This window comes from Phoca vitulina, unplaced genomic scaffold, assembly GCF_004348235.1.
Source record: "Phoca vitulina isolate PV1807 unplaced genomic scaffold, GSC_HSeal_1.0 scaffold99, whole genome shotgun sequence".
Lineage (NCBI taxonomy): Eukaryota > Metazoa > Chordata > Mammalia > Carnivora > Phocidae > Phoca > Phoca vitulina.
Window position 1 is genome coordinate 2,901,896 of NW_022589802.1, and position 19,417 is coordinate 2,921,312.

Below are 19,417 nucleotides of genomic sequence, written 5' to 3' on the forward strand. Positions count from 1 at the left end.
CGGCTCAGGTCATGATCTCAGGGTTCTGAGATCAAGCCCCGTGTCAGGCTCCATGCTGGGTGTGGTATGGAGCCTGCTTAAGATTCTCTCCCTTCCTCCCCGCTGCCTTATGATGCTCATTCGTGCACTCTTTCTCTCTCTCTAAATAAAAAAAAAAAAAATTGCCAAAACAATCTTGAAAAAAGAAAAAGAGAACTCAGACTTCCTAATTTGACAACTTACTACAAACCTGCAGTAATCAAGATACTGTGGCACTAGCATAAAGAGACCTAGAGTTCGATGGAATAGATTTGAGAATCTAGAAATAAACCATTACATCGATGGCCAGTTGACTTTTGACAAAGATGCCAAGACTGTCCAATGGGAAAAGAATAATCTCGTCAATAAGTAGTGCTGGGACAACTGGATATCCAGTTGCAAAAGAATGAAGTTGGACCCCTGCCTCACACCTTATACAAAAATTAACTCAAAATGGATGATAAACCTGAAACCACAAATCTCTTAGAAGTTCATTTGCATGTATGCTGTGAGGTGAGAGCTTAGGGTGTTCTCAGGTCTTCCCTAAGTATGCTCACCATCCTATACGTGCAGGTGGCCTTTTGGATTCCCAGGAAAATAAACAGTTTATTAGCAATGACAGTTTTAATGAAATCATTTAACATCTCCCCAAATAAAATGACCAAAAAAACAAAACAAAAACAAACCTAAGTATAAAGACCCCCAATTAGGAAATTTGTTATTTTCCTGATGGAGGACTTTTTAGTATTTACATCCCTTTCTCTGTTGTGCACCTGCCCATCTGATCTTCATCAGCATCCATCAGCCAGTGTGTCCAGGACCCATAGGAGCACCAGCATGTGATGTCTTTGGTTGAATGACATCCTCCAAAACCTCATCACTCTGCTATCCTTTTTTTCCCCTTTTTCTTTTTTTTAAGATTTTTTAAATTTGAGAGAGAGTGAGTGAGCACGCGACCATGAGCAGGGGGAGGGGCAGAGGGAGAGGGAGAAGCAGGCTCCCTGCAGAGCAGGGAGCCCGATGAGGGGGCCCAATCCCAGGAACCTGGGATCATGACCTGAGCCGAAGGGGGATGCTTAACTGACTGAGCCATCCAGGCGCCCACACTACAGTCCATTTAAGAACATTTCCATTACCTCAAAAAGGAACTGTACCCTTTAGCTGTCAATCCCCTGATTATTTCCCTCCCCCAGCCCCTGACCTGTCTCTATGGATTTCCCTCTTCCAGATATTTAATATAAATGGAGTCGTATAATGTGGACTTCATGTTTGGCTTCTTTTACTCAGCATAATGTTTTCAAGGTTCACCTGCACTGCTTTCAGAACTTTGCTCCTCTCTCCCTCCATCCCTGCCTCCACCCTCTCCTTCCATCTCCACCCCTTTTCCCTCCATCTCTTCCTTTTGCTGTGTGTGTAATCCCCTCACAGGGAGCACACTCCTGCTTTTGCCCTATAAAGCTTCCTTTCTTTCTTTTTAAATTATTTATTTGAGAGAGAGAGAGAGAGAGAGTGTGGAGGAGAGGCAAAGGGAGAGAATCTGAAGCAGACTCTGCAAGGGTGTGGAGCCCAACATGGGGCTCGATCCCAGGACCTTGAGATCATGACCTGAGCTGAAATTAAGAGTTGGCTGCTTAACCGACTGAGCTACCCAGGCGCCCCTGCCCTGTAAAGCTTCTTATGAGTTTCCCTATTTCCTCGGATTGCCATGGATGCCATCATTAAGCCCCACCTGGGGGAACCTGGTCAGTTTTGTTTACTGTGTTGTAGGCACATACTGAAAAGAATCCCTTCTGGCAGGAGTGCCATGTTGCTGGGCAGCATTTGCTGGGCAGCAAAGAATCTTTTCCAAGCTTGACATTTTGAGAAAAGCTTCACAGAACTAGGTTTCTTTATTTTAGGAGCTCACTGCTTTCATGAAGTTGGCCTACTGTTCTAATTCCTTGATAAGCAGCTAGACTTTCTTGCTCTCAATTATGGATAATAAATCCCATTTAAAGAATCATGACAGGAAAATCTGTAGTTAATAGCATCTTAAAAATCACACAAATCCAAGCTAACGTTCTACATCCCCGCAGGCTCTGGCTCTGATAGAGCCACTGGTTCCACACGCGTGGTAAGGAATGTTCTCTGGGTGTAGTCGGGCAGAACTCCGCAAAGCTATAATGATCGAGACTGCGTGGTACTGGCGTAGGATACACATGATTAGGTCAGTCAAACAGAAGGAGAGTCTGAAAATAAGCCCCTATTACATCTCTGGTCAGTTGACTTTTTTTAAAAAAAATCTGGAAAAATAAATATTTTTACATGAGCGGTTTCAGTCCTAGAGATTTTAAAGTAATATTATGTAAGTGACCATTGCTTTTCTGAAAATTGCTCAAATAATGGTTTCAGTAATGTATCACCATAATATAGATACACAGAGCCTCCTTCAGAGAGGTATGCTGTGCTTTTTCATTTTACAGCTTAAAGTCAAATGGAAATTATAGACCTAAAATCCTCTCTAAACTATTGATGAGCTAGATTAAAAAGTATATATAGGGCGCCTGGGTGGCTCAGTTGGTTAAGCGACTGCCTTCGGCTCAGGTCATGATCCTGGAGTCCCTGGATCGAGTCCCGCATCGGGCTCCCTGCTCGGCGGGGAGCCTGCTTCTCCCTCTGACCCTCCCCCCTCTCGTGTGCTCTCTCTCTCTCTCTCTCTCTCATTCTGTCTCAACTAAATAAATCTTTTTTTTTTTTTTAAAGATTTTATTTATTTATTTGAGAGAGAGAGAATGAGAGACAGAGAGCATGAGAGGGAGGAGGGTCAGAGGGAGAAGCCGACTCCCCCCCGAGCAGGGAGCCCGATGTGGGACTCGATCCAGGGACTCCAGGATCATGACCTGAGCCGAAGGCAGTCGCTTAACCAACTGAGCCACCCAGGCGCCCCATAAATAAAATCTTTAAAAAAAAAAAAGTATATATATAATGATAGGTTATCACGTGGTCCTCTTCTCATAAAAACCCACCCATTGGTGTGATCTTCACATTTAGGTACATGTTGGTGTACCAAAAGCCTTCCCAAAGAGTAAGCAAGCATGGTCATTTTAAGGGAAAAACTTGCCATATTCTCAACTTCTATCTATACTTTGATTAAAACTGAATTATGGAGGAATAAACCTGTAGTTGTGGAGATGATCTCCTTTCCCACCTGTCCCTCTTTGTTTAAAAAATTATTGAAGTAAAATTCACGTAACCTAAAATCAGCTGTTTGAAAACATTCACAGTGTTGGGCAACCACCATGTCTCTCCAGTCCCAAAACATTTCCATCCCTCCAAAGTAAAATCCCTTACCCATTCAGCAATTTTTTCCTCCTTTCCCCCCTTCCCTTGCCCCAGACAGTCACCAATGTACTTTCTATATCAGTTGATTTATCTATTTTGGGTATTTCACATAAATACTATCATATAATATGTGACCTTTTGTCTTTCATTTAGCAGAATGTTTTGGGGGCACACCCACCTTATAGCCTGCATATCAGTGCTTCATTCTTTTTATGACTAATATTCCATTGTATGGCTAGACCACACGGTTTGTTCATTCATCAGTTGATGGACATTTGGCTGTTTCCGCCTTTTGGCTGTTGTGAATACTGCTGCTATGAACATGTGTGTACACAGTCTTGTCTGAATACCTGTTTTTAATTCTTAGGGGCATATACCTGGGAGTGGAATTGCAAGGTCATGTGGTCATTCTACGTTTGAGGTTTTGAGGAACCGCCAAACTGTTTTCCACAGTGGCTGCGCCATTTTACGTTCCCACCAGCTGTGTGTAGGATTCCAGTTTCTCCACATCCTAGCCAACTTATTTCCCCCCTTTTTTCCTGAAGCTTTGTATCCTTTGACTAACACCACCCCATTCCCTCTCCCCCCAGCCCTGTAACCACCATTCTATCTGATTCTATGAATTTGACTACTTTAGATTCCTCCTAAATTAAGTGAGATCGTGCAGTATTTGTCCTTCTGTGTTTGGCTTATTTAACTTAGCATAGTATCCTCCAGGTCCATCTGTGTTGTCCCAAGTAGCAGGATTTCTTTCTATTTAAGGCTGAATAATGTTCCATTTTATTTACATAGCACATTTTCATTAGCCATTCATCCATCAGTGGTCACTTAGATTATTTCTTTCTCACAGCTATTGAGAATACGGTTGCAATGAACATGGACGTGCAGACATATGAGATCCTGATTACCTTTCTTTTGGATATAAGCCTAGAAGTAGGATTGCTAGATCCAGTGGTAGTCCTGTTTCTGTCATTTTTTGGAACCACCATACTGTTTCCGTAGTGGCGGCACCATTTTATATTCCCACCAACAGTGTGCAAGGGTTACCTTTTCTCCACAACCTTACCAGCGTGTTACCTTTTGTGGTTTTTTAAAAATAATATTCATCTTAACAGGTGTGAGGTGATACCTCATTTTGATTTACGTTTTCCTGATGATTAGTTATATTGAGCATCTTTTCGTATACCTGTTGGCCATTTCTTTGAAGAAATATCTAAGTCCTTTGCCCATTTTCTAACCAGATGATTTTTTGTTTTGCTATAGAGTTGTAGGATTTCCTTACATATTTTGGATATTAACCCCTTATCAGATATGTGATCTACAAATATTTTCTCTCATTCCATATATTGCCTTTTCATTTTGACTGTTTGCTGTGCAGAAGCCTTTTAGTTTGATGTAGTCCCACTTGTCTGTTTTTGCTTTTGTTCCCTGTACTTTTGGTATCACATCCAAGAAATCACTGCCAGGTCTGATGTCAAATTTTTTTTTCCTGTTTTCTTCTAAGGGTTTTATGGTTCTGGCTTTATGTTTATGTCTTTATTTTCCAACTTAAAAAAAGATTATAGCCTTCCTAGTAGTGATGAAGTAGAACTTCATTGTGGTTTTTATTTGTGTTTTCCTGATGACTGAGGAGGTCTGTATACATATTGAATGCTAGACCTTCATCAGATATCATTTACAAGTATTTTCTCCCATTTCCTAGGTTATCTTTTCAGTTTCTTGAAAATGTACTTAGATGCACGGAGGTTTTAAATTTTGATGAAGTTTATCCTTTTTCTTTTGTTGCTCATGCTTTTGGTGTCATCTCTGAAAATTTGTGGCCAGATTGATCTATTTTGAGGTAATTTTGTATATGGTGTGAGGAAGGGGTCCAACCTCATTCTTCTGCATGTGGATATCCAGTTGTCCCAGCAACATTTATTAAAAAGACCATTCTTTTCCCCCATTGAATGGTCTTGGCACCCTCTTGAAAATCAGTTGAGCATAAATATGTGGGTTCTTTTTGTACTCTCAATACTGTGACATTGGTCTATATATATATTCGTGTGCCAGTATCGCACAGGTTTGATTACTGTAGGTTTGTAGTGTGACTCTTCTAATTTTGTTCTTACTATTATTTTGGCTATTTGGGCTCCCATGTAATTCCATTTGAATTTTAGGATCAGTTTATCCATTTCTGTAAAAAAAAAAAAAAAAAATGCAGTTGAAATTTTGGTAGAGATTGCATAGAATCTGTAGATTAATTTGGGTAATATTGCCATCTTAACCATAGTGAGTCTTCTATGACAATGGGGTATTCCACTTAGACTCCTTTTATTTCTTTCAACACTTTTGTGGCTTTTAGTGTACAAATCTTTACACATCCTTTGTTAAGTTAATTCCTAAGAATTTTATTCTTTTGATGCTATTATAATGGAATCACTTTATTTTCCTTTTCAGATCATTGCTAATATATAGAAATACAATTTTTGTATATTGATCTTGTATCCTGCAGCTTTGCTGGACTTACTATCTCTAAGACAGTTTTTTTTTGGTGGGGGGTAGGTCTGGATTGTTAAGGTTTTCTATATGTAAGGTCGTGTCATCTTTGACTAGAGATAGTTTTACTTCTTTCTTCACAGTCTAGATGACTTTTTTTCTTGCCTAATTGCCCTGTACAATATTTAATAGAAGTGGTGAGAGTAGACCTCCTTTGTCTTGTTGATAATCTTAGGAGAAAAGCTTTCAGTCTTTCATCCTTAAATACGATGTTTACTGTGGATTTTTCATAGATGGCCTTTGTCAGGTTGAGGAAATTCCCTTCTATTCCTAGATAAAAAGTATTTTTTTTAGCATGAAATGGTTTTGGCTTTTGTCAGATGCGTTTCTGCATCTATTGAGATGATCAAGTGTTTTATTTCCCTTTGTTCTATTAGTTTTGGATATCACAGTGATTGATTTTTCTTATATTGAGCTACCCTTGCATTCCTGGAATAAATCCTTACTTGGCCATGTTTTATAATCCTAATATGTGGCTGGATTTGGTTTGCTAGTATTTTGTTGAGGATTTTGCATTTGTACCCATAAGGGTTAGAGGTCTGTGGTAGATTTGTTATCTAGTTATCTTGTGGTGGCTTTGGTATAAAGTACTACTGGCTTCATAGAATTAGTTAGGAAGTATTCCCTCTACTTTTTGGAGGAGTTTAAGAAGAATTGACTTTGATTTTTCTTTATTTTTTTTTAATTTAAATTCAATTAGCCAAGGTATAGTACATCATTGGTTTTTGATATAATGTTCAATGATTCATCAGTTCAGTATAACACCCGGTGCTCATCACATCACATGCCCTCCTTAATGACTTTGATTGTTCTTTAAATATTTGGTAGAAATCATCAATGAGGACTTCTGGTCCTGGGATTTTCTTTGTGGGAAGTTGTTAAATCCCTGATTCACTCTCTTTACTTGTAGGTCTAGTCAGATTTTGTGTTTCTTCTTGAGTCAGTTTTGGTGGTTTCTGTACAGGAATTTGTCCATTTCATCTAGGTTATCTAATTTATTGTAATATAATTGTTCAGTGTTCCTTAATTCTTTTTATTTCTGTACAGTTGGTGGTAATGTCTCTCCTTCATTCCTGAATTTAGTAATTTGGGTCTTCTTTCTTTTTGTCTTGGGTCATGTAACAGTTCATCAATTTTGTTGAAAGAATCCAATTTTTGGATTTGTTTTTTTCTGTTTTTTTATATTCTCTATTGCAATTGTTTCTGCTACAATTTTTATTTTCTCCTGCTTGATGTAGGTTTGGTTTCCTCTTTAATTTTTTTTTTTTAAGATTTTATTTATTCATTTATTTGAGAGAGTGGGGGGAAGGGCAGAGGGAGAAGGGGAGAGAGAATCTCAAGCAGATTTGCTGCTGAGCATGGTGCCCGATGTGGGGCTCAATCTCCTGACCCTGAGATCATGACCTGAGCTGAAATAAGAGTTGGACCCTTAACTGACTGAGCCACCCAGGCACCCCTATCTAATATTTTAATGTGAAAGATTAGGCTATTGATTTGAGACCTTTTTTTTTTTAATGTCAATGTTTACAGCTAGAAATTCCCCAGCCCCCAGCACTGCTTTCATAATAACACATAAGTTTTGGTATGTTGTGTTTTCTTTTTCATTCATCTCAAGGTATTTAATAATTTGCCCTGTGATTTCTTCTTCAACCCATTGGTCCAAATCTTCCTTTCTGATTTTCTATCAAGCTTTTCTATCTATGATTGAAAGGATGGTATTGAAATCTACAACTATTATTGTCAAGTTGCCTATTCTTCAATCTTTGCCATTTTTTTTCCTTCTTGTATGTTGGGGCTTGATTGTTGGGTGCATATATGTTTAAAATTTTATCTTTCTGCTGGATTTATCCTTTCATGATTACGAAATGTCATTCTTTGACTCTTGTAACAGTGTTTGTCTTAATGTGTGTTTTATCTGATAGTAATATAGCTACTCCAGCTCTCCCACAGTTGCTATTTGTATCATATACTTTTACCCATCTTTTTACTTTCAACCAATTCCTAATAGTAGGAACAGTTACACCAAAGTCTTGATGTCTAAGGAAAGAAACTATTAGAAAACTGATACATAGTATGCTATGTGATAGGAGTGAAAGAAGTCTGTATTTTTAGAGGAGTCTGGTTGAGCTGAAAAACCTAATAGTTACAGGAGTAACAACCATGCTTATATAAAATATTTTGGTGGTATTATACTACTTTCAGTTTATAAGACATTCCCATACTCTACTGGGAACATAACCTCAGTCCATCCCTGCACAGTATTATTTATGGTTATGATGCCAGGTTGATACTGGTGGAAACCAAGGCCTGAAGCTCCCAAGGGTCGTGCTCAAGCTCTGGAACCCCCTGGACCATGGGGTCCTGTCCAGCAGATCTAGGCTGAACACCTCGCTCCATTAATCTTCAGGTTATTTGTGGGACCATGTCTGCCTTACCACCAGTCCTCTGAAGAAAAGTGAATGGAACTCATCTCATTTAAACCTTCTGCATTTCTTTGTCATCCTCAAAGGAGTTGTCAGAGGCCTTAGAGGGGCCTCAAGGACTAAGACAAGTGCACCATACTCATGATGTAACATCCCTGAGCCATGAAGTGGCTGCTGTATTTTGTTACTAAATGTGTTCCCATGCTGTCCCCCTTCCCCACTTTAGCGAGATGGAACCATGGCAGCACCACAACTAAGAGGCCAGGAACAACCAGAGCTCCAGCAAAGCCTGCAGGTAAAGCTGCCGCTCTGAGTGGGGGGCAGTGAAGAAGGGTACCGTGGAGCTCTCTTTGGGGCAAATGTCCGAAGAGCTCCCTGTGCTTTAACCAGTTGACTTTCTCTTGTATGTTTTGGGGCCCACTGCAGATGATGATTTTAACTTGGCTGATGCCCTGGATGACCGAAATGATCGAGATGACGGCCGCAGGAGACCGAGCGCAGGAGGAGGAGGAGGTAAGTCAGAGCTGGCTGGAAGCACCGGCCGGCATGGCGGCTCCCTGGCCGGGTTGTCGCTCCCTCACCACAGTGGCCTGCAGAGCCCCCCAGGGCCCAGCAGAACCAAGGCGTAGGAGAACCCTAAATAGTAGTTCACAAACATTTTGGTCTCGACTCCCAAAATCATTGAGGATTTCAAAGGCTTTTGTTTCTGTGTACATTTTTTGCACATTTCTGTAATGTCTCAGCAGAAGAGCTAGATTCACTCTGTTTCCGGATTCAGTTGTAATGAAGTGTATGAAGGAAATCTGGCCTCATATACATATGCAGTTGAAAAAGGGAGGAATATTTTAATTGACTTTTTAGGTCATTGTTGTAGATATTCTTCTTTAAGACACCAAAACTCAGGCGGCGGTTTCTTACCGTTTCAGTGTAGTGTGGAATGTGACACCGTATCGGTGAACTTTTCATACTCGATTCCATTAAACCCTTGAGGACTTGCTTGGACTTTCAATGGAATTTTTACCCATTCGTGGTTTTATATATTGTGCGTTGGTCATTTGGAAATACTGGTGTCCTGAGGTCTTTTGAACTTCCAAATAATGCCGTGTTTCATTATGCAGTACCCCAAACTCACATTTGTTAATGTCACTCCCAGCTCCTTAGATCAAGTCTTTAGTATTGGGAGGCTGCTAAGCTCACAGTAGTAGATACAGATTTTTCAAAATTCTAAGTTTTGTTTGAAATCTTACCATTGGCAACAGATCTTGCCAGTGGTTTTCTTTGAAGGGACAGCGTCATTTCATTTCATTTTCAAGAAAACATCTGCCAAATATTCAAGCTGCCATAACCCTAGTTTGACCATCACTGATTCTTTCTAGGAAAAGTGGTCTTCTGTGGCACGGAGCCACTGATAAACTCAGAACCAAAATAGTCACTCAAGTGCACTCCAAAGTAGTACGGTTGACTCAAAAAACATGGCAGAAATACTTTCAGCCTACTTTCCATTTCCTCACACACAACATTAAAGTCGTGTACTCAGCGGTTAAGCCAGAATCCATTTTTTTCTGTTTCCTTGTATTACTTTTCTATTGCGTCATAACAAATGATCACAAGCTTCACGAGTTAAGGTAGCACCCATTTATGAACTCCATTTCCTTTGGTGAGTGAGGCGTTCAGGAACAGTAAGCCGAGCTTTCTAAAGTCCAGGGCCTCCCGAGCTGCCATCATGACGTCAGCCCGGCCTGGTCTCTTCTGAGCTTGGGTTCTCCTCCAAGTTCGTGTGGTGGTTGGCAGAGTACCTTTACTTGCAGTCGTAGAACTGATGGAGAAAGACAGAGACGGGAGAGCTGGGAGAGGAAGACTAACTCTGTTGCTTCTAGTGTCTGAGCTCAGGAAGGCCTCACCCTGCTTGCCTGCTTGAGTCAGGCCCACTGAGGATAATCTCCTTTCTGATTCAGGCAAAGTCAAACTGATTTGGGACCTTAATTACATCCGCAACATCTCTTTACCTTTGGCGGCTAATATAACCTAATGGCAGCGGGGATGGCCACCTTGTTCATGGTCCCACTCACGCTCCAAGTGATGGGAGATTATGCAAGGTGTGTCCTCTAGTGGGAGGGAATCTTAGTGCCCTGTTAGAATTTTGCCTATCATATTCATCAGGGACATTCTTAACTGGCAGTCAGTCTCTGGGGATGTTGGGCAACACTAACACAAGATTTTTGTCCCTGAATAATGTGTTGTGGTATTGACACGTATATTTGGTTTTCTCCAGGTTTTTCAGACAAGGATCTTGAAGACATTGTAGGCGGTGGTGAATACAAACCTGACAAAGGTAAAATTAGGAGCATTGATTTGTCTAAACGCCTTCATCTCATTACAAATGTGATTACATGGCGACCAGATTAATTGAGCTGTTCTCACTCAGCCTCTGGGATATAAGAGGTCGTTTTTAGACATCCTGCTTACAACTTGGAGGGCTCACTTGGAATCATGTGGGCTGTGCAGCGCAAAGGGGGAGGGCTTTATAAGCCAATTTGGAAAAGCCACACGTTCCCCCTGGCGTCCCCAAGGCAAAGTGCAGCATGGCTAATATCTCCATCCCGAGCCAGAGCCGCTTGCCCAGGCGGCACCAGTGACTGGGGACCACTCCTGCCCCCAACCTGGGGATCCTGTCACCCTTGGGTTGGGAAGAGCAAGGCTCATCATGACAAGCATTTTTTTAGGAGACCCAGAGCAAGTCTGACATCTTTTAAAATATCTTTTTAGTTTAAAATAGTTTAAAACTCAGCGTGCCTGGCTGGCTCAGTCCGTAGAGCGTGCAACTCTTAATTGTCTGGATCAAAAAGGAGATTATCCTCAGGGTTGTGAGTTCGAGTCCCACATTAGGGATAGAATAAAATAAAATTAGTTTAAAACTCACAAGAAGTTATAAAAATTATTCAGGAGAATTTCTGTGTACTGTTCACCCAGGGTCCCCTGAAGGTCGCCACTGACCTTACAAATAACAGGAGTATGTTGTCAGAGGAAGCGGGCATTGGTACAGACTGTGATTAAGTCGCATACAGACCCGATTCAGATTGCATCAGCTTTTGCATGTACTCATGTGTGCATGCGCACACGGTGGGTCTATGAAATTTCGTCATGTGTGTAGATTTCAGTGACCGCGACCAACCAGGATGCCGAATACAGAACTGTTCCATCACCACAAGGAAACCCCCTCGTGCTAGCCCTTCTTAGTCATGCCCTCCCCCTCCCTCCAAAACCACCAAAGATTTAAACCTTTTATCCTAATACACATCAAGATCTGATCCTACTATGGAGAGGATCAGCCGGATTTGATGTGGCAAAATAAGCTATGATTGGAACTTGTGATTGTTACTTGCGGTGGTTGCCTGTTTTGATGGTATGTTGTGGTTGTAACTTGTAGTTAGGATGCGAAGTTGTTACGGTTGTGACTGGCGTGATCGCAGCCTGTTGTGGGGGCAGGTTGTGACTTAGCATGTCCTGCGTGAATGAGTTAGGAGTGTGTCTGGTTGTGGCGTTAGCGTTTGCCCCCTTCTTGCAGGGACCGTGTACATTTCCTGTGGAACAGTGTTCTCTTCCGATTAAAGGATACCGTAGTCACATCTGTCCTTCAGAACACCTTTCCAGACAATGTCATCTTGGGTAAAAAGTTCTAAAAGCCACTAAACGAAACTCACAGGTGTCAGGAGAACATGGAACATTTAAAGGGCAAACCCAGCAAATTGGCCAATTACTCCTGGGTGACAAATGGTATTTCCAGATGGTGAGATGCGGGCAGCGGTAGCAAGTGGGAGCGTGCGCTCGGATGGAAGCCTGAATGGCACGCTGGGGGCTTATTACCAGTACATGTTTTAGCAAGGAAGAAGTGTTGGAAAATTCTTTAATTAGGCTCATATTTAAACTTCTCGTCTAAAGAATAATCCATTGTTAGCTTAAGTTATACCCTCTGTCGTTATAAGCGTCATTAAAAGAAAATAAAGGGGGTCCCAGCAAAAAATACAAGTGTGAGCCTGGTCCCACATGGTCATGATGAGCACACGATGAAATTCTCAGACATTCTCCTCTACGCAGACATGCTAATGCCACGAGTGAAGATAAAACATCCTATTTCAATACGTGATAATCATCAGCATAAAAAACGATCCTAATTAACGCATTTTCCAACTTTGGGTCTTAGGCACATACGCTAGACTCAACTGTAGTTTTGGAGTTTGTTTTTGAAATAATATGTTATCTGTTATATAGGTTTTTTTTCTCAAGAAAATATTTCTGTCGGTCTTGCAGGAGCGCCCCGTATTTTGCTTGTGGGGTGACAGGGGCAGTCTCTTGTCAACAGGTCCTGCCAGCCGCCTCCGTTCCCTGGCACTTTCACCCACTGAGAAACCTGAGGCCAGTTTCCACTCCTCATTGTCTCCTCTGGGTCTACACCTTAGTGTATGCAAGCCTCAACTCCCACTCCTGAGTTGCTCTTTGGTCCCCAGTGACCTTGATGGTCACAGCTCTCTGTCCCGTGTGTCCTCTGCAGTATTTGACTTCGATGACCATCTGCTGCTTCATATTCTTTTCTCCCGCCTCCTCCTGGCACTCTCCCACTTTCTTGGTCTCATTCCCTTCTTCCTAAATGCTGTTGCCTGCTGGGAAGGTTTCCTTGGGTGTCCTATTCAGTATATCATTCTCTTCCTCGCTGGAAGTGATTGATTTTAGAAGCAAAGACCTGAGTCTTGAGTGTATTCGTCACTTAGTGGGATGTCGCTACTTCTGTACCCTTTAAGTATGTGGTTATCTCCTAAACCGTGTATACACATGCATCTATGATTATTTCTCTATTCATCAACATTTATATTGACCTAAACATGAGTTCATACCTATTCTCCAACTGTGATCCAGTGCCCCAAGCTTTCTTGTGGCCTTCCTTTCTTGCTTCTCCGTAACTTCCCTCTCTGCCAGGGAGAAACCTACCATTCGTCAACGATTTGCGTGCTTGCTCAATTTTGGTATCCGCTCATACCTCTCTGAGGAACAACTTTACCATCGACAGTACAGGGTTTATATTTAAATCCTTTGGTCTTTCCCTTACAGTTTCTAGTCAAAATAGCCTTTTTTAAGGTTACTTGGGTCAGCTCCTCTCTCCCTCCTCCTCCGTTTCTCAGGCAGTTAGATTCAGTTGTCACAGCTGGGATCGCCCGCCCAGCTAGTCGAGGTTTTGTTTCATTCTTTTGCTTACATACATTAAAGTTCACTCTTTGTGATGTACAATTGTGTGGGTTTTTACAAATGCATTTGGTCACGTGTCCACCACCCAAGTACCAGACAGAACTGTCCTGTCACCATAAACGTTCTTCTGTCCATCCGCCTCGTACTCAGCCACTCTCCCTTCCTCAACCCTAATCTGTTTTCTATTAGTGTAACCACTAATCTGTTTACCTTCTGCATAGCTTTGCCTTTTCCTTACTGTCCTATAATTAGAATCATGCAGCGTGTAGCCTTTGCAGACGAACTGCTTTCACTTAGCAGTATGCGTTGAAGGTTCCTCCATGTCTTTTCATGGCTTGATAGTGTATTTCTTTTTAGCATTGAATAATATTCCTTTGTCTGGATGGAGCACTTTTTGTTAGCTGTTTACCTGTTGAAGGACATCCTGGTTGCATCCGGTTTTTGACGCTTATGTATAAAGCTGCTATAAACATTTATAAGCACTTACAGGTTTTTGTGTGGACGTAAGTTTTCAGTTCACTTGGAACTGTGTGTATGATTGCTGGGTCATATGGTAAGTCGGTGTTTAACTTGGTGATAAACTGCCCAGCTGTCTTCTAAAGTGGCTGCACCATCTTCCTTTCCCATGAACAATGAATGAGAGTTCCTGTTGCTTCACGTCCTCATCAGCAATTGGAATTGTCAGCTCTTTTGGATTTGGGACATTCTAATAGGTAGGTAGGGGTATCTCATCATTTTTCCATTTTGTTTTAAAGATTTTATTTATTTATTTGAGAGAGAGAGCGTTGGGTGCACAAGCAAGGAGGAGAGAGAGAAGCAGGCTCCACACTGAACAGGGAGCCCAATGCGAGACTCAGTCCCAGGATCCCGGGGTCATGACCTGGGCCGAAGGCAGACGCTTAACCGACTGAGCCACCCAGGTGCCCCCGTTTTTTCATTTGTATTTCCCTAATGAGAAGTGATGTTGAACATCTTTTTATATTCTTATTTTATATTCTTTGGTGAAGTCTGTTCAGATTTTTTGCCTTGTAAAAAAAATTGGGCTTTTTGCTTTTACAAGTTCTTTATATAATCTGGGTACAAGTCCTTTATCAGGTATATGATTTTGAAAATATCTTCTCCCAGTCTATGGCTGTCTTTTCCTTTTCTTAATAGTGTTGTTTGTTGAATATTTATTTCTTTATAAAGGTCAGTTTATCAGGTTTTTTATGAATCATGCTTTGGTGTTTAAGAACAATCAAAGTCATGGAGATTTTTTTCCTATGTCTTCTAAAGGTGTTATAGTTTTAGCTTGTATGTTTAGGTCTTTGCTGCTCCATTTTGAATTAATCTGTATATGGCGTGAGATAGGGGTCCAACCTTATTCTTTTGCATGTAGATATCCAATTGTGGCATTGTTTGCTGATTAGATTATCCTTTCCCCACTGAACTGTCTTGGCTCCCTTGGTGAAAACCCGTTGACCATAAGGGTAAGGTTTTGTTCCTGGACTCAGTCTGCTCCATTGATCTAACCCTATGGCTGGCCTTCACCCAATAGCAGACTGTCTCTGCTGAGCATGTGCTCGGCTTCAGGGCAAGCAAGGCTCTGTGGAGAGTTTATTAAGCCCCCTGTGGTTGTCTTACCTCTCCACCTCCTTTTTAAATCCCTGGCAAGGTGACTGGTGGCTTGCTGGGGCTGAAGGAGCCGCTGGCTCTCCCTGTTTCCTCGCCACTGAGAGGCTGACGGTGCTCCAAGTCACACGGGCTTTTGTGGCCTGTCTACCGTTCCCCAGTCCCACTGGCTGCTGGAAGACCTTGGGGGCAGGGGGAACAAGAGAAACCCTGGACGCAGAGGCCACAGACTCCAGCTCTTCTCGCTGGAACTAAATCCGTTTCCTGACATGGCTGCCTCTGAATGTCCGGGGTTATAGCTGCTTTTTGAGGAGAGGATTTGTTGACCTCCTCACTTGGTCATGCCAGAAGTCCTCTCCCCTAGTGTCATTTGAATTTAGAATCTTCTCTTTGCTTCCCCTCAAGCCCAGGTCCACATCCCCTCCCCTCTTGGGTCGTTACCTTAACCTCTTAACTGGTCTCCTGGCTCCAGTTTGTCCCCCCCACACCGCTGCCAGAGAGAACCCTCAGGAGCACAAAACTGCTTTGGTCAGTCCTCTGTTTAAAACTATTGTGTACTAATGAAAAGACAAACAGCCCAGTTAAAAAAAAACGAGCATTTAAAAAAAAAAAAACGGGCATAAGATTTGAATGGACACTTTATATAGAAGGAAATTATATGAAGATGTTCAAAATCATTATTCATTGGGGAAATGCAAATTAAATCCTCAACGAACTACCACAACGCATCCACCAGAGTGGCTAAAATTAGAAAGACTGACAATACCAAATGTCAATGCAGATGTGGGTTAACTGAAACTCTCCTACATTGTTGGTGACAATGGAAAGCTTCGTAAAATACTGAACATAGACCTACCCAGTGACTCAGCAGTCTCACTCCTATTCCAGAGAAATGAGAGCTTCTGTCCAAAAAAGACTTACAAAGAATATTCATAGCAGCTTTATTTATAATAGCAAAACAAAAACAAAAAACACTGGGAACAGCCCAACTACCAGCAGCAGAATGAATAGACAAATTGTGATATCTTTATATATTCATATGACAGAACGAATTGCCAATATAAAAACATGGGTAAATATCAAAAATGTTATGCCGAGTGAAAGAAGTCAATGAAAAGAGAGTGCATACTATATGAGCCCAACCATATGAAATTCTGATACTTGCAAAACTGATCTATAAAGTTAGAAACGAGGTCTGTGGCTCCCGGGGTTGGGATGTGGACAGGGGTCGATAGGGCAGGGACACGAGAGAACTTTCTGAGGTGACGGTGCTGTTATATATTTTGGTGGAGGTACGGCTTTCGCAGGGGGCTGCATCTGCCCAAACTTATCAAATAGTACACGTAAGATTTGTGTATTTTACCATATGTAAATTTTACCTTAAAAAAGGGCATCCTAAGCAAATGTGGAACCGTAGGTCATAATACATTTAGGGGTGGTGTGTACGGATGTCTGTGACTGCCTTTGAAATGCAGCGTAGAAATAAGAGTGATGAATGGATGGAGGGACGGATGGACAGACGGACGGACATGTGATATAGCACATGGTGCCAAACACTATAGAATTCAGAGGGTGGATAAGAGTGTTCACTGTACAATGTTTTCAACTTTTTAGTATGTTTGAAATTTTTCTTAATTAAATATAGGGAAAAATTTTTAAAGAAGCCAAAAGACAAGCCTCTTTAATGGCTCCCCACCACCTACAGGATGATTTCAAGCCCCTCAGCCTGCCGAGCTGTCTGTCTGCCACGCGCTGTTCTTGCACCTGATGAATTCCCACTCATTTTCCGGAGAGGGCTAAGCTCCCCATCCCTTAAGAGATGCCTCTAAGATCGGCTCCGCCACTCTGTGTCCCTCTGCGGCCCAGCCCAGGATGGCCCTCAGGCGTGACAGCCCCGTCCTGCCTTCATTGTCCTCGTGGAACCTCTGTGACCCTGCTGGCGCAGGCTAGCCCGCACCGTGCTGAGTGACGCACTTTCACTCCTGCTGGATTTGGCTTCCCAAAGGCAGGCGCCTCTTTTCTTGTGTACCCCTGGCACCCCAGTAAGTGTTTGCTGAAATGAGGGGGACTAAAATGGAACAGACCCTCTCATGCATGCCTCCCTGTGAAGGGAAGGGTGACACGCTTGATGAGCTCGGCTGCTGACCCTCTGGGCCACATTTGTCATGGGGTCATGGCATGCAGTGCTTTCTCCTGGACCCCAAAGGGCCCTCTGGCTGGGTAAGTGTGCTCTTAGAGGCCGTGAACTCTGTGATCTGGTCTGTGAACCCAGCTTTCCCCCAGCTGAGCTCCAAGGGGATTTCGTGAGAGGGGAGAGGACAAATAGGAAGCTTCCATTGGGCTGCAGGCCAGGTCATCTAAGGAAGCCCTGACCTCGCCGATGCTGGTGTACTTGCCAGGCTCTTTGTGAAGCGAGTGCTTTGCCTGATATTCCTCTGGCTCCTTGCATCTGTTCTTAGTTGGTAAAGGATCTGGAGTGGAGGGGGGTGTCATTAGCACCCCCAGATCACCCCCACTGGCGTGTTGTCCAAAACCCCTTGATAGGTTGATGCAAGGAATCCACTGGGGATGGGAGGGGAGAGTGGGCCAGGGAGGGCGCCTAAAGGGATGGGTCACAGCCTTTCCATTCTTGGGGGGGTTCTCCTCAGAGATGGTCGTGGGGCAGCACCTGTTCAGTGCTCTGGCTGGAGAGTGAGCGTTCTCATCTCGGAGGTGGGGGATGGGGGAGATCCGCGCCTTCGAGACTTTCCGAGACAGTGAGGAATGGCATCCCCAGTGGTTAGCTGAGGCAGCCGTCTTCTGGACAGTTTTTTCAGTTTGACTTGACTTTGTATCCATGGGTCATTTGAAGCAAGTCCTTTTCCTTCTTTATTCATTTTTAATTTTTAATTTTTTATTTTGCATTTCTGCTGCTCATCTTCTTATAATGAAAATAAATTTATAAAAAATCTAGAAGTCCCAGCTGTGGCTGTTGGAAGACTAACATACTTACGAAAGTCCTTAAACACTTGAACATCCCCCCGCCCCCAGCAGTTCTAGATAGAATCTCCCCACCGTTCCGCGGCTCTCCGTGCCCTTGGCAAATCAGATGTGTCAGGCGCTCGCTGTGAGCCCTGGGCTATGCTGTTGTCAGAGAAGGGTGAATACGTGCCTTGCATCCCTGCCTCCCAGGAACGTGCTTGTGGCGGCCTGAAGACTGACGTGTGCGCGGGTACGTGCGTTGTTGTCTTTTGCATTTGAGGATGCGCTGGATCTAGCGCTTCTGTTCACGCCAGGGCATATTTAGGACTTCCTCGCGGACGAATGCCTCCTGTCCTAGCGTGCCCTGTACGGACAGTGCTCGCCACAGCTGTAGGAGTTCTTCTAGCTAGGACAGTCCCTGTAGTTTCTCTGGCATTCCGCATAGCGAGCTGGATGCATAGGCTTCTGTTCTCGAAGACAGCGGCAGCATGAGATATGCTGTTCAGGGGGATTTCTAGCACAAGAGAGGGCAACCCTGGCCTCTGGTATGTAAGCGTGGTGTATAATGTAATTGTGAACCCAGGAGGCAGGTAGGGATACAAAACGTACCGTCCTTGAAAATGAAGATCCTGCCAGCAGCGTGTGGAATAGCTTCTTTGAGCTGTCCCTCCAGGTGTGGGACAATAGGGGCTGGTATGTTTGAAACATGTGTTATAAATTACATGAAAGGACTCCTTTATTGTTTTACCATCTAGGAAGAATCACCAGTAATACTTTGGAGTATATGCTTGTAGTACTTTTTCTCTAGATAATATACATTTGTAAATATTTATTTTTATAAAAATGGGACCATGCTGCTTTTTTAAAACCAGTTTTTATTCAGTAACACCCTGACTGTCTTTCTCGGTCATTAAAGAGTGCTCTAAAATACTGTGTTAATGAGTGCATGATGTTATACCATAATTTATTTAACCAGTTCCTATTTTGAGCGGTCTCTCCCTCCGGCTGTTTACCGCTCGACACCATGCGCTGATAAACCTCCTCAGAGCCAAATACACAAAACCCTCAGTGTTTGTCAGCGAAATTCCTAGATGTTGACTTGCTGGGTCACAGGAAGTATAAAGTTTTAATGATGCGACTCTTCAAGTGTACTGCCAAGTGGCATTCCCCTGAGGTACCGGCGTCCCCTCCTGCCTGTCCTCACCTTCCCTGGGTATGCTAGTTTTGTAATCTTTGTAAATTTGATCAGTATAAAATGCTGTCCTGTTGACATTTGCATTTCTTTGACTACAAGAGAGGTGGAACAC

The 19,417-nt window shown here is 42.8% G+C and overlaps 1 protein-coding gene across 2 annotated transcripts in view; it reads left to right on the top strand.

Annotated features, from left to right (window-relative positions):
- The window catches only part of CD99L2 (CD99 molecule like 2), an 87,130-nt gene that overhangs the window by 57,384 nt on the left and 10,329 nt on the right, over positions 1-19,417 (top strand). For both annotated transcript variants that reach the window (XM_032397469.1, XM_032397468.1), the window contains exons 3-5: positions 8,527-8,595; positions 8,727-8,813; positions 10,573-10,632. In XM_032397469.1, coding sequence (XP_032253360.1) covers positions 8,527-8,595; positions 8,727-8,813; positions 10,573-10,632 — 216 coding nt within the window. The remainder of the gene's footprint in view (positions 1-8,526; positions 8,596-8,726; positions 8,814-10,572; positions 10,633-19,417) is intronic.